The sequence below is a fragment of the Falco naumanni genome, chromosome 1 (genome assembly GCF_017639655.2).
Source record: "Falco naumanni isolate bFalNau1 chromosome 1, bFalNau1.pat, whole genome shotgun sequence".
Classification (NCBI taxonomy): Eukaryota; Metazoa; Chordata; class Aves; order Falconiformes; family Falconidae; genus Falco; species Falco naumanni.
Genome location: NC_054054.1, coordinates 83449419 through 83464920, shown reverse-complemented (window position 1 = coordinate 83464920; position 15502 = coordinate 83449419). Strand labels below are relative to the sequence as shown.

The 15502-nt window shown below is 38.7% G+C and overlaps 1 protein-coding gene across 4 annotated transcripts in view; it reads left to right on the top strand.

The window, feature by feature from the left end:
• TMEM132D (transmembrane protein 132D) overlaps nt 1-15502 on the top strand; it is a 261573-nt gene that overhangs the window by 150311 nt on the left and 95760 nt on the right. For all 4 annotated transcript variants that reach the window (XR_005829000.1, XM_040601771.1, XM_040601761.1 and 1 more), the window contains one exon: nt 10466-10649. Coding sequence is in view for 3 of the 4 variants with exons in the window: in XM_040601761.1 (XP_040457695.1) it covers nt 10466-10649 (184 nt within the window). In the remaining variant the exon portion in view is untranslated. The remainder of the gene's footprint in view (nt 1-10465; nt 10650-15502) is intronic.

Here is a 15502-nt window from a genome sequence, read left to right as displayed (position 1 = left end):
GATACTAATGACATTGATGAAATAAATGCTGCATTTTAAGAAGCTTGATTTGGCTGAAGCTCACTAGTGCTGGGCAGCTAGCAAATGGAATTGCGAAGGTGAACGGATGAAAAGCAGAGGTGGCAGTTTTCCATTTAGTGCTGGTGATCAGATGGTGTTTTGCTGTAGGACAGTCTTGGAAATAGCCTGGCAGAGCATGTTGTTATTTAATTTTCAGGTTTCTGTAAATGTAGTCTTGACATCACCTTCCTTAACTGCCTCCAGATCCATTCTTCTCACCATAACAATTTGTTTGTGAAAGGAGCTTTCTTACTGTTGCATATCAACTCTGTCTTTCAATTAAAATTGGACAGAGGAGTTTGTAAAATCACTCGTGGTGGAAGAGAACAGAAGCCTAACAGACATCAGGGTGACTTCTAGTTACTTGGTCAAGGTCAAGTTTCAAATCTTTAAGGACTGACCATTCTTATGCCTGCCTGTGTCTCTTACACAATGGGTGTTTGTGTACGAAGTGCAGATCTAATCACTTAGGCTATCCCAGCATTTCTGTAAGATCACAAAAAGGACTCTAAATATTATGCCTCTTTGGAAAACCGGGTGAGAAAATTTAAACCGTTCAGACTTAATCCCACACTGAAGTTGACCCTGCTTTAAGAAAGGCGTTAGACCAGATGGCTTTTGGAAGTCCCTTCCAACTAAAATTATCCTATAGTTTTGTCATTTAAAAATATGTTTCAGCCTAAAGCTCTTTCAAAAAGCTAGGAGGGCAAGGAGGCAATGTATATATTCTCTTTTTATGTTCTTATTTTCCTCTCATTTTTCATCATTGCTTAAAAGGAAGAAAGAAAAGAGATTCTGGAAGCTTCTTTTATTTTAATATTAAGGAAGTTGGAAAGCATTTCTTTTTTTGATCCTAGACTTGGCAGATACTGAACATGTGGGTAAAAAAAAATCTTTTTTTTTTTTTGTTGAAAAGAACTTTGCACTTTTGCAAGATGTACGAGTTCAGCACAAATACTTGCTGAATAGTTCACAGCAAAGGAAGTTCCTGTAGTTGAGGATACTAATCTCATATATTGGATATGCCTTAGCAGATCTCTCCAAAGGCGGCACTAATTTTGAAATATATTGAGGCCTTGTGTCTTGTAAAATATAATGCTGCTTTTATGTATGATTGCATTTGTTGAACCAATGTGGACACTAATAAGCAAGGCATAAAAAAGGTATGTTATAGATCTCACCTTGGGGAATGGAATGGAGCTACATGCTAAGACACTGGATCTGCCACTCTGGATTTAAGACTACAGCTAAGTTTTTAAGAAGTGGGTAGGGGAGATAATTTTAGAATAATTTTGGATTCCAAAGTTAAATGACCAAGCTGAACATCAAGGTGTGTGAAGCAAGGATCATAAAGCAGCAAAATGCTGCATCTTTGTGAATGTAATAATAGTAACTTAGCCTGGTAAAGTATCACTTTTAGAGGAGACTCACCCTAGAAGTACCTTCTAGATCAGTTTCTCAATGTTTTCAGGTTTAAACCTTTTAGATGTATTACATTTGCTTAGAAAAATGAAAATAAGCACTGGATAAATGGCAGGCATGGTCAGCTTCAGAAGATGAGCAGGAGCATGCAATCATGGCAGGAAATAAGAGGTCGAGTCAGGGGAGTAAGACTTCTACTCTTCAGCACCTCATAGCCCCTTTGGTTGCTTCTACCTGGGTCTGTGATCACTGCCTGGAAAATGTTGCTGTAGGCCCTGTGATATAGACCCTGTGACAGGTACTCTGTAGTAGACAGAATGAAGGCTGTTTATACATATTTTGCATGTTCCATTTTGTTGAGGGCGGAATCTCACAGGACCAGATTATCTCTTTGTTCAGATCAGGTTTGCCCAACTGCAATTGGGCGAGTTTGGCAACACAGTATTGCGTTAAGTCTCAGACCCAGCAAGTGCCTCCTGCACAGGCACATATATCCACATGAGCCAAGGACTTGCCTTGAGCTTGTACATGCTCATCATGGGAGCAAAGCCCTTCTTAAAATTCTTGAACCCCAGGGATAGAAATAACATAGATCATCTATATGGTTGCCTTTCAGTGACAGACAATTGCTAAAAAAACTTAACCTGAATTCAGTAAGTTTAATCCCTCATGTATTTAGGCACAAGAATAAATTTGCTGTTCATGTATATGAGGGTTTGTAGGTGGATAAATATTTGTAGGATGAGGAATGATTTTTGCTGCAGGGTAGCATACTGAGCACAGTGCTTGATCTTGTGATTTAGTATGCTGGAATTACTCAATAGCAAATATTTGCAGCACTGGCCCTGTAATTTTTTAGTATGAAAATACTGGATCTCATTCCCTGCTGATCAGCGTTATGTTCGTGTGATGACTCCTGTTCAGCAAAAGTTTTCTTTCATTTTCAGGAGACAGTGATAGTGAAGTGATAGTGACAGTGTTAACAGGCTGGGAAATTGTAATGTGAATGAAATATGTAAGGCTTTTTTAAGGAACACTCAAGACTGGTATTGATCTGAAGGCTTAGGCCTGGAGGTCATGACGTAAGAGTTAAATTCCTATAGTGCTGCCAGTCCTGGGCAAACCAAGGGTATGGAGTCAATGCATCACTTCTGTGGGTACTGAAGTGTTATCTGAGGCCTCTCTGCTTGGTTTTCCTACTTGTAAAATGACTGTTGAGTTACCTTTCTCCTATTTTTTGCTTTTGTCAATTGAGACAACAATCAGCACTTACTATAGTTATCTCATACGGTGTAGTATGATCCTCAGATGGATCCTGTAGAAAATTAACCAATTAATAACAATCATTTGTGTATGCTTGTTTTCCTCTTTTGCAGTTTTATCACACTTTTGTGTGAGTTACGTTACATTTGTTGTTATTTTTATGCTGAGGACAGCAAAACCAGCAGGAAGAGAAACCCAGACTGACGGTGTATTTGCAGTGTTTTGTTAGACTTCGTACTGTCAGTAAAACTGTTCTTAACCCTGCAATTCAATCCCACCTGCATAGTGACTGCACGTTTTCTGCTGTTGCCTCGTGATTGGGCTGCTTCAAAAGTACTTGATGTTTACTGACTACCGTGTTGAATAATTTATTGAATGATTATTAGACTGGATGCAATAAAGTCAATGTTGATTTACCATTCCCTTAGCATAATGTGGTGGATGATCACTGGCTTTACTATGTCAAGAGGTGCTCAGAACCATGGTTCTGAACTGAAATGCTGGCTTGGTGGGAAATTGTGTTTTACATTTACATTGCGTTAAAAAGTTTGCTAATTTTTACCCACTTTTGAATGGTTTGAGTTAATTGGGGAAAGTGCTACCAACAGCTGGAAAGTTGTATAGTGAATAATTTATTGGAAAATAACAAAAAAAAAAAAAAAAAAGCAAATAAATAATTCAGCAAATATTTCTCGACCAGCACTGCTGATGTCATGCTCCAGGGAGATGGATAGATTTTTTTTAATAACTTTATTACATGATTAGCAGATGCCTTTTTTTGGTGATTTTTCTTGCTAGTTGGTTCACTTCATACACTGATTCCTGAAGAAAAATGACTTTTCAGCCTACCCATCACTGAATTTTTAATAGTAAGATGACAATGAATAAAATTAAATTTTAATGTACTGCTGTATGTATCACCTTATCTTGATAGATCAATGGTGAATAATGATCTTTGCTGTACTGCAGTGTGCTAGATTCTACAGATAACTGTTTATTTAGAACACCCTCTCCGACCCTGTGAAGGTCCGAGCCCAAGCCCCATGCCTCACTTCCCTTGTCTAAAATACTTCTTCCTTTCTGTTATTTTTTTAGACATGGACCAGGGACTGATGCATAGAGTATGTATATACTACTTCACTGGCAATATATGGTGCAGGTATTGCACCTTATTGTTTGCTTTTGTTTTAATAAAATTCTAACTTTTGGGGTAAACTCAAGCATTTTGTTTTCACCTGCAAAGGAGGGATGGAAATCCTGCTAGCCTTGGCACCTAGATTCATACTTACTGAATGGATTTGGGTGATCAAGCATTGGATGTGTTGAGCGTCATTCTGGACCCAAGCCAGCTCCTCAGCTGGCAAAAGGCAATGTCATGCTGTTAACTTGTTATGTCTAATGTCCAATCTTGCAATATTTGATATTTACCTTAAATCTTAATCGTAGGAATAAAATAGTTCTCTAAAATTCTGAATTTTTTATCCTTTATAAAAACTTTTCTAAAAAATCTGGGAATTATTCATTGATTGTACTCTCACTCAGAAACCAGAAGGAAAAGACAACCAGAGTCATTAAAATAAAGAATGTCTCTTTGCCTGTAATATTATTTTGAGGGCTTTTAGCTTATGGCTTTTGTACATGCGAGATTGGTAAAAGAACCCCAACCTGGAGACATTAATCTTCCAAAGGCTGCATATCAGTAGTGGAACACTTTTCTCAGCTTTGTCTTCCCCCATTGTATTGAAAAGTTCAAATCTGGCCTGAAGCAGACGTGTTTGTGTGCATTGTTGTAGGGCAGACCTACCTGCACAGGAAACCTAAAGGTAGCATGTTTTGATTGCCAAAGTTGAAGATAAAATACACAAAAAACACATTATAAGAGGGGTTAAATGTAGATGTGAAGTTTACATCATCATCATCCTCATCTCTTGTAGAGGGATTTTGAAATCACCACTGGCTGAATTGGAAGAAGTTATCAGCACTTCCAAAGCAATGGCTTATTGTGTGGTGATGAGCACCAAAGAAAAGCCCAAATAAATTAGCCTACCACAACACATACTGTTCCTTTCTCATCCCATTCTTTTTATTCCTCAGATGTCAGTGTTAGGGTCGTCTTGTCAATGACCCCACATTTTTTACTTACACATCCTATACACGTAATTTTTAGGATGCTATGAGACATGCCAAGTAGAAGTAGTTTATTGCATTGCAAGTACCTGTTTATGCAGAAGAGATGTGATCGTGATCTCTCTGACAAATACAGAGAGGAATGCAAATGTGTCCCCCTGCCACAACAGTTTGATGCTCATGTAAAGGCTTTTTGAAAACAAACAAACAAAACCTCATAAACAAAATTATGCTCTTTCCTGAAACCAGCATTGGGGGTATTTGTTAAGACTTCAGCAAAGACTAGCCAGGCATTCTGAGGATAAACTAAAATATTATCAGGATCATTTCCTGACTACTTTAAATATAGATGTAACGACTGACAATGGGAGAAGGAAGATTGAAACTGTGTTTTCTTTTTCTTCTTTTTTTTTTTTTTTTTTGGTTATTGTCTACACGAGCTCCATTTCCCATTAATCTGGATTTTAAGGTGTTTCTCACAAAGCACCTACACATCTCAAACCTCTTTATTTATTTTTCTATCATTCTCCTTTTATCTACAGTTCACAGAATTTAATTTTCTATTTTCTGTCTTTCACATTCTTCTGTAACAGGTCATTTTTCTTTTTCTCTCTGTGATTGTATTTCTTAATTTCTTCTAGTTACCTCTTCCTTTTTTTCCTCACCCAAATTTGGTTTAGATGGGAAGACAACACGTTACTCTGCTGCATGCTCTCAGTAGCATTGCAAAATGGATAAAATCCATGGACTTCTGGCCCTGCTAGGGATATGCTGCTATAGAGGAGCGGAGGTGTAATGCTTGTGTGCTATAGGGGAGCTCTAGGTTTGGGGAGAGATTATTAAGCAGAAGGTGAGGAGGTACAAAAAAGCAAATATACCAGAGGAAAGGCTGATTCTTTAGTGGTCCTTTGAATTCCCTTTGACCTCCTCATGTTTAGTTAGGAAACAAGTACTGTTAAGTGATAATGTTAGGAGTCATAGCTTGCAATTCCAAAAGGGATGAGCAGAAAGGGTTTGTAAAACTGCTTTTTGTGAAATTGTTTAAATTCTGAAGACATTACCATAGGAAAATCTTAAAAAAAAAAAAAAAACAAACCAAAATTGTTTCAGAAAATTGTGGAGTTTTGTTAAAAAATGGCAATATTTTGTTTTCACTGCTCTTTGTTATGCCTTTATTTTACATCTCATGTTTTATATCATTTCCTACCACACAAGGAAGAAGTTATATTTAGCACATATGGCCACTGCTGGCACTGTGCAGTGGCAGGACAGATGACAGCAAACCTTACAACCTTTCTGCAACTCAACTGATGGAGCTGGAAATAGCTATCATGGTGTTTTTATCTGGTGTGACAACAATAGTGTATCATCTTACTGTTACCCAAGGATTTGTACCCATTTTTAAATAACTTTATTTCTGAAATGCTACCTTATTCAATTTGTAGTGTATAAATCATCTTACCCCTTTTTTTTACCCCTTTTTTCATGGGAAAGTCATTTTCAGTTTAATTTTCTCTTCTGTAAAATGGAGATAATGATCTTCACAAACTCCCTCATGGGAGTCATGCTGTGCTGCTGTCTCCCTTCTCTCATGCTAGCAACTTTTCCCAGTTATCCCTGGAAGCACTTCTTCCTTTGCTGAGCACTTCTGTTCCACCTCTTAGGTTGGCCTGTGCAGCATTTCTGGCCACAGACTCTTTCAATACCCTGCAAGAGATGTGCTGGAGACCTGGGTATGTGTGTGGAGGTAGAAAAGAATAAAGATTTACGCCTTTCTCTCTTCTCCCGAAGGCTCATGTTATTTAGCATATTCATGGCTTTAGGCTTCTTGTATTGTTACAGCCTTCTAAAGACAGTGGTAAAACCTGACACGTCGTATTATGAGAAACATTACATGCCTCGTCATTTTTGGAGGTTCAGAATGAGTCTTGTTTTGTGAGCGTTATATAAAGATCAAAGCTGATACACCAGCTAGTGAAATCAGGAATGGGATACTTGAACTGAATAACTCTGCCAACATGCAGTAGCTATTCTTGAATTTACAGGGTTGTTGCAAGGCATGCCATTCCTAGAGACCCGGAGGAGTGGCTGCTTCTTCCTCTAAAGAAACCTGGCATAATGGCAGAGGTGTTAGCAGTTGGTCAAGGCCCTTGATAGCAGCCGCTCGGATTGAAAGGTACTCACAGGCCGAAAGGGCAGAGGAGAGATTTTTGTAAAAAATTTTGCCCCAGTCAGGGATGTGTCAGAAAAAGCAGGCACAGAATAGCTTTGTAGAGGTAGGAAATACTGTCCTAGAGACAGGACCGAGTTTTCCATTGTTCTTAATTTGTCAGCTGCTTGACCTTTTGTTAGGCAGGAAATAAAAAGCGGATTAATAAATACAGTACAAATGTGTCTGTACTGTCCTGGCTGATAGGAGGAAAGACCAGAATACTCTATTCCAATGAAGTTTTCTTCTTTTTCCTGTCTTCCTTGCCTTCAAGTTGGGCTGAGACACTTAAAAAATGTGTCTGTGTGGCACACAGCTCAGCAGGGCTCTGTTCGTGCGGGGAGTTTATCGGCACCACAGTGAACTCCATTACAGTTTAGCTCCCAGCTATAAACAGCAAAACCCTGTGTGAGGGGTTTGACTTTAGTGCAAAGAACTGTTTGGCTCTGACCACTCCTAAAGTCAGTTTGGATTGCTGTTGTGAAACGTTGGGTTTGTCCACCCTAAACTGTCTAATTGTGTAGCCTCCCATACTGTAACTAATGCTGTTGCTGTACTCTTGATAGCAATAATGCTTTTAGCATTATGAAAGACAAGCTGCCAACATACTATTGCATTATAGTGACCATAAAGTGTATGCCTACCTTGAGGAGGATTAGGCAGTACATCATTTCAGGTAGCAGTGGCTGACTACCCAATAGAGATACTCCTATTGTGCAAGCAACTTTGATTTTAAAAGAACAGCCACAAACATTGTTATGTGACTCAACTCTGTTAATGAATACTAATTGTCCAAATTTCTCCATTTACATTTTTTAACTAAATTTTCTGAAGGGTAACTTTTGGGCTTCCTTCTCTGTTGAAATATTTCAATTGCTAAATAGTGCTTAGGAAGGCTGTAAATTGGGGACACAGATCCATGGGACTTGTACATGGAAAGATCATCATAGTAAGTGATGAGTACAGTAATTAAAAAAGGTTCCTGACCTGGTGCTGACAGCCTGGGACTGATCATAGGTCATGCAATAATTTCACATTTTTTTATACATCTTTAGTAGCAGTAATGAGATTCTGATTGATTTTTCAGGTGTTTTGTATCTTGTCGTTTGAAGATGCGTAGTATTTTTAAGAGGAACTAGTTCAAATAATTTCTATCAAAATTGCATTTGGCAGCGAAGTGGAGGTTTTTTTCTACAAGAAATGCTTCATTAAAATATCCGCTTTGAAGGAGAAATCAAAACAAGTATTTCCATTCTTTTGGGGTTACTGTAGTTCTGCCATATGGGCTGTAGTTCAGGATTATAAAGAACATGCTCCACTTCTCTCTCTCGATCTTTTCCACTGTTTTTCACTCCCTCCTTTGTTTTCCTGTGTCCTAATCCCTTTACTGCTTTTCTCCTTCCAGCATACTTGGAAAAGATTAAGCGGATTGCCTTTTTTGACAATCGTTTGATTTTTCCATAGTATTCTGCCCTGCAGTCCCCTCCTTTGCAGCAGTCCTTCAGTGCTGTTAAAGGATGCATTTCTGGTGGCAGCACCAATTCTGCAAAGCCAGTGTCTGGTAGCAGCAGACACCAATGCAGTAAATAAAGGCAGGCACCCTAAACACAATCACAAAACCGAGGTTCGTTATATGAAGGTATCAATTCATTCTTTAAAGACAGACTGTGGTAGAACATACTGTACGAAACAGGATCACTGCCAAACATTTATAGGCAATGCATTTGCCCATTCCTGCTCATAAAATTAAGGTAACTGAGTTTCAGTAGTCACAGCTGCATAAAGCAGCTTTCTGATCCTACCTAGTGCTAGTTGAGAAATTGTGCTCTTTTTTGTTGATTTTTTTTTTTTCTCCTGACATGGAGAGATGAGGAATTGAACACAGTGTATCCATTAAAATTCAAACCTTAAAGATGATCAGATTAAACTCTTCAAGCAGTGGCTTTGGTTAAAACATTGGATTTAGCCAGGATGATAAAAGTATCTGAGTATTTTGGGAAGAATCCCAAATTGGGGCTGTTGTCATAACTGGCTTCATAAGAAATATGCCTAGTTTTAGCTCTTTTTCTACATGAGCCGGGAAAACTGGCTGTGTTTTGGGCACATTCTGGGATTCACTAATCAGTTGCTGAAATGTTTCCTATTTCTTGTAGTTGCGCTCTCCAACAAAAGTGGCTTGTGACACTTCAGTGCTGTGCCAGTCTTTCTCTCCTTTAGTATTATCCCACTGAAAGAAATTCTGCTCCTGCCTTTTCTTCCCTCCGCACAAACATGGAAGATGTGGTCAGCCTTCAGTGCTTCAGAAGTACAAGTACTTTCATTGTCATTGCTCCCTGGATTTCTGCACTGCTAAGAAATTCTGCATTCCTCAACTTTACAGTAATTTGAGTATTTTCTTGTCTCTTATAAATGACACTCGGCTATGGAGCTCACCTTGCTGAGATACACAATATAAACATCACTGCATTGTTTTTGGTACAGTAGCTGATTTTATAACAAGCTGTGCAGGAATTGCACCAATAAGCCTCTCTCTTTACATTTCTGCTTTATGGTATTCATTTATAGGAACGATGTAACCTTAGGAAGGACAGCCTGTAAAAAACAAATAGCATTCATTGATAAGGTATCAGTAACCCCAATGTTGCCAGAGCATCCTGGGGAATCACATCCAGTAGCACTTTATTCTTTTCTGGTGTTTTTTTTTTACTCAAAGTTCCTGGCAGGATTAGCCAGTATTAAATAATGCAGTTGTGTAACTCTCCTCTCCCACAACAAGCTCAATTATCTGTAATTCCTAGTTTAGCAAAGGACAGAAGGAGCTTCAGACAGACATTCATAGCAAGGTAACAGTATAGCCAAAAATTAATTCCAAGTTTTCCAGTCTTCTGCTCCCTGCTGCCCTGGTTCACAGACCCCATCCTGAGCTCTGCCCCCTCTTCCATGTCTCTCTTGTTAAAAAGCAGAAAATACTTATAGTGCAGTGGCTTCCCATTTCAAGGAGGGATTCCCTTTAGATTTGCTCGTGTTTCTTTAATAGGGAGCAAATGCAATGTGCCTGTTAAAAGAAAAGCCTCGGAATCAGGATTTTTAGGCTGTAGCTTTAGCCTTAGCTTTACCTTGATCTGTTTTTGTTTCTCCATCTGTAAAATGGAGCAGTGTTTAATGACCCATTTCACAGAGTGTTACTAAGCCACTTGAATGTGTGGGAAATACCCTGAAATCTTAAGACAAGTGCAAATGATTAATTCATTATTAAATCCATCATCCCACCAAATGCTCTCTTTGGAAGACCCTTAATCCAATATTTTATTAATATAAAAGCAATTATATTGCTGGCTTATCAGTCATATGGATGGAACATTTCTTTTTCTTTTTTCCTCTCAGTGCGGATGGTCCTTCCTCTGAAATCATGCAGATTGATTTTGAAATTGAAGACCTAACTGACCTACCTGGGACCCAGCTCATCACGTGGCAGGTAGAATATCTTGGAGATACAACATCTGATCTAGGAATCTCCAAGATCTACGTAAACCAGAAGGACCTGGTAGGAGTTCTTCCTTTGGCTATGGTAAGAAATTGTCTGGCATTCTGCAAGTTTGTAATCATGCTTTACAGCTGTAATGTCTGAAAGATGCAAATAATCTGTTGAAAGGAGAGGGAGGGACAGAAAGTTTCCACACCTCGAGAAACAGATTCTAATTTGTGAAGTTTGCTTTGTTCAGCGGTGAAACTGCCAGGGGAGAAACCACAACTTCCCATGGAAGGCCCAGTCGTGCTCTCTTTGACCAGTACACTGACTTCTGAGAGGCAGAAACTGAGTCCATGGTATTTCCAGTGTTCAGAATTCACTCTTGTTGTGTGGTATGGTATTCCACACAAAGTGGTATGCTTGGACACTCAGTTCAACGTCTTACTTGAATCACAAGGACTCTTACATTTGGTCTAGTATTTAAGGACTTCCTGAATCACAGGTTTTTTCAGGTTGTGAATTCTGACTCCGTATTCATTTGAGAGTGAGAAGAGAAATAAAGTCATGGTGTGACTTCTGAGTAATTTTTCGTTACCTGGAGAACACAAAATACAGTACGTAGCCAACTGTCTGTTCTACATAAATGCATTCAAATGGGTTGCCTCAGTGTCACAGTTAAAACTGATCCTTTAGCCTTGTTCTTACCTGGAAAAACTGTTTGATACCCAAATTTCAGGCACAAACAGAGATTTTGTGCATTTCCTCTTCTCTCCCCATTTTCCATTTCTTCATTGTTAGAGATGACGTGTACTTGTCTAAGGTGTGGCTGTGCCCCATTTTTGTTATTGGACAATCTGTTGGAAAATATTGGCACATTATTATTTAGCACTAAATGAAAAACAAAAATAAATTAAAAAAAATGTAACCTGGATGTTTGCCTAGTGATAGCCAGTTAATTATACCGTTGTTGAAGGCTGAAGGTGTTCTCTGCACTTCCAGACTCCGAGAACTGGCTATACTTTTTATTTACCAACTTCAGAACTACTTAAATGTCATCATGATTCTTTATTTCACAAAAATACTCCTTTTGTAATAGCTCATGCTTTCATTACCAAGGCCTATATCACAGTTGAAATAGATCTCTCCTGCCGTTATTGTGGCCATCTAGCAAATAAGACTTGTGTAACTAATCCTTTTGTTTTGCATGATGGTTTCCATGGGCTAGTTCCTGCAGTTGAGCAGTGGGTGATCTCTGCAGGTTTGTTGATAAAAGAAATAGCTTTCAGGTCTTCAGATGGGATCCTGATGTGCAGTCACACAAGTTCTGGGGTATTGAGGGTTAAGGCTGTAGCGGTAATGTGATTTACATAATCTGAGATGTAGGGGGGTTTATTTGCTCTATTCCTTAATGAGTAGGTAAAAGATTTCTTTCCTAGTGGTTCCAGTGGTTCCACAAAACACTAGTTCTTCTCGTTCATGCCCACGATCCATGATGGCTTTAGTATCAAGTGATATAGTGGCAAAATATAGTTCATAAGAACAAAGATAGATTCTCCTGGCAGTTGCTACAGATCAGTTCACTCTCTTTATTTCCATCAAAAGATTAAAAAAAAGCCCATTTTCCAGAAGCACAGAATTCAATGCCCAAAAGATTGTGTGAAATCTATAAAGTTATCAGTATGGGGCATTTTACAAGGCAACAGGTGTTTGGATAACGGGTTGGAGAGGAAGCAAAGATAAATGGCAAGGGTCTCGTAAATACTGGCAGACTGGGAATAGTTTTAACCTTCTTTGCATTAACTGGCATGTCAGGGAAGAAACTCTGGGGTATCACAAATCTCAAAATCTTTGTTGTACTTCACTTTGTGCTTAGTAAATGATACAGGTGCAGACCTTTCAAGACATCTAACTTCGACTAGTTTACTACTTCATTTCCCTGTGATCTTAGCAAAGCCAGTCTGTAATTTAAAAATTTAAAGTTAAAAAATAATGGAATTCTACTCTTCTGTTTAGGAAGAACCACAGTGAAAACAAAGTGCTATATTATTTCTCTGTTCCTGGAGACTGGGGTTAATTTTGCTCAGTTTTGCCTGGCTTCTTAGCAGAACGTGTGATTTCGTGTTTAGAAGAACCAAACAGAAATACTGTTGGATATTTCAATTACAGGTTAATTTTTCAAAAGAGCAATTTTATTGCTTTAACATTAGGCAGAGCTTTGGATTTTTAATAGACTAGCACATACCACCTCTACACCATCCTTGTTTCCTGTAGTCTTTTCTGTTAGCTATTATGGATTTTTAAATTGCAAAGCAGAAGACTGGCTAATTTAGAGCTTCCTGTTCTTTTTCCGATTTACAAAATGCTGCAATAGAAAGACTCAAATTTATATCAGTGCCAGGACATACTGGAAATGCCTACCTTCTGCTTAAGTTATTAGGGCGCTTGCTGCACTCACCTTTCTCCAGTGTGGTTTCTGGGTCTGTGTTAGTTGGTTTTGTTTTTTCCTATGGCATTATTTGCATTTCAGTTTTTGAGACCCCTGCAGGGCCCTGCACCAATAATGGCAACGCAAGTCACAGTAGAACACTCAAGAATATTGATAGAAAAGCTGTAGGGTGTATTTTATGGATGTGTGCGTATCATAAAGGCTGGTATTTCTGATACTTTAATAACACCTTTTCTAATTTTAAAGTGTAACAGAACCTGTCTTGGTAAGCTGTGCATGGGACCCCAGCTGCCCCTTGTTAGCAGAATGGAAATAGCATGCAAGATGACATTTCATTTGAGAACATTGTAAGAACCCGTGAGCAGCTGTTTGGATATTTGCAATGCATGATCCTTTCCCTTAAGCCTGATGAAATACAGGCAAAGATGTTTATCCAGGGTTATAAAAAATTAATGGCTTTTTACCGTGATTGCTTTGCAGTGGCTGTTATAGCCACATAGCAATGTCTTGCCGTGTTGTCAGAAACTAAAATATCCACTAAACCCAGTGGAAGAGGCAGATATTTGTATGATATAATGTTCTTCACCAGCATAGTTTCCAGTGTAATTTGTCCATTTCTGGCATGGGCACTATTCAGAACTCTCCCCATTTCCCTGCCAGCATTCTCACCACAAGGTCTGTGTCTCCAGGGACCTGGAGAAGAGGGGTTTTAAGAACACATTTGTTACAGGAATTATAGAAACAATGAGTTCTTTATTCTGGACAAGGAATGCCAGAGGGTTACTCCATGGGAATTATCAAAAATTTGGCACTTTGAAAATAAAAAAATGAGTATCACAAGTATAAAGTGAAGAGGCAACAACTTTCTGTGTTGCTCTTTGTAGTCAACGAACATACATATTAATTATCTTTAAATGTTACTCTCTCAACATTCACCTGTAATAGGGTATCCTGTGAGGCAGAAGTCCTAGCACCTCTTAAGACCTTTGAAATGTGATATTAAAAAGGCATATGATCCATTTGTTCATTAAATGTCTTGAATATGCTAAACTGCTGAGGTTTTGGGAGTTGAGAACTTGCGAGGTAGTGTGACAGCCAGTGAGAATAATATACCTGAATCTTCTAGAATATGATAATTTTTTATTGGCATGCTAAAGAATCAGTTTCTGATTCCTATTTGAGTTCTTCCTGTTGCTTCTTCCCTATTGTATTACACTCTCATTTTGTTAGGCGATGAATGGCACAGGTTTCATCAGTAAAATTGTACATTTGCTGCTATTGATTATTGTTGCTTTATAAACATTCTATCATCTCTTTCATAATTGTGGTGTTCACCTTTTGTTGAATCTTAATGATTAGGTGAGGATGAGAGACAGACAAGCTCTTTAGCCATCTGTGTACATACAAGATAATCCCTGCTGAGAAAGGCAGAGGGCAGATACGACATGCTGGTAAATGGATAAATAGAAATAATAAAAATGGTAAATATTAAATCCCTGGGTGGTTCTTAACTGTACCAGATCTGAATCTGTAAACAAGCTGTCTTACCTGTGCATATGCCCTAAAATTATTCTGTCTGTGCAGTCCCTTTATTTATTAATCTAATAAGGAACCAGGGCAAAAGACCTATTTCATAAATCTCATAGACTGGGGATATTGATGTCACTGGGTTGATAAATCAAGTATTAGTGTAGTCCTTTGACTAGAAAATATACTATGTTAACTTTACTTTATCCTAGAATAGAGAAACAAATATGTGCAGGATGTTTAGTAACCTTCCAGAAATTTCTTGAAGAGGTTGCAGGTTCCTAACCATAATTTTCTTATAAATTGTTGTCCGCATATGTGGGTTTAATTTCTAAACCAACAAGTTTAATATGAGAGTCAGCCTGGCTCACACAAATCTGGTTGCCCTGATATTCAAGGAATAATTAGATTTAAAGATATGCACATGAACCAGATGTTTCAGGTGGTGGTAGGACAAAGAAGCCCAGGCAGCTGGATGATGAGTACCCTTGTGTGTAAAAAGTCTGTGAACCTGGATTGCTTTCTTGAGAGACTCCCCAGCCCTTACAGATGAACTGATCTTAATGCCAGCTATAATAGACTGCCTTCTATGATCTGTACAACTAGGAAACAGCAGAAAAGGTTTGCCTTCCAGAGCAAGAATCCTTGAGTACTGCAGTACTCGAGTCATGGTAACAGTGGCTGAGTAGCCCTGGATTACCTCATCCCCATCATGATATTAATACTTTAAAATTGATAATTCAGCTTTCTTGCTGCCCAGAGAACCTCTGATTTACTGGCAGACAGGACAGCTTGCCTGGTGCTCCAGCTGAATGAGCAGGTTTCACCTCACCAGGGACTACCAGTTCAGGCTCCCTTCAGTCTTTATCAAACTCTGCTCCATCTGGGGCCAGCTGAGTTTTATGCCCATCTGCCTGTGGAGTTCCCGTCTTTCCTTCTTACTGAATACACTAGGACAGCTCTGAGGTATGTTTATAGT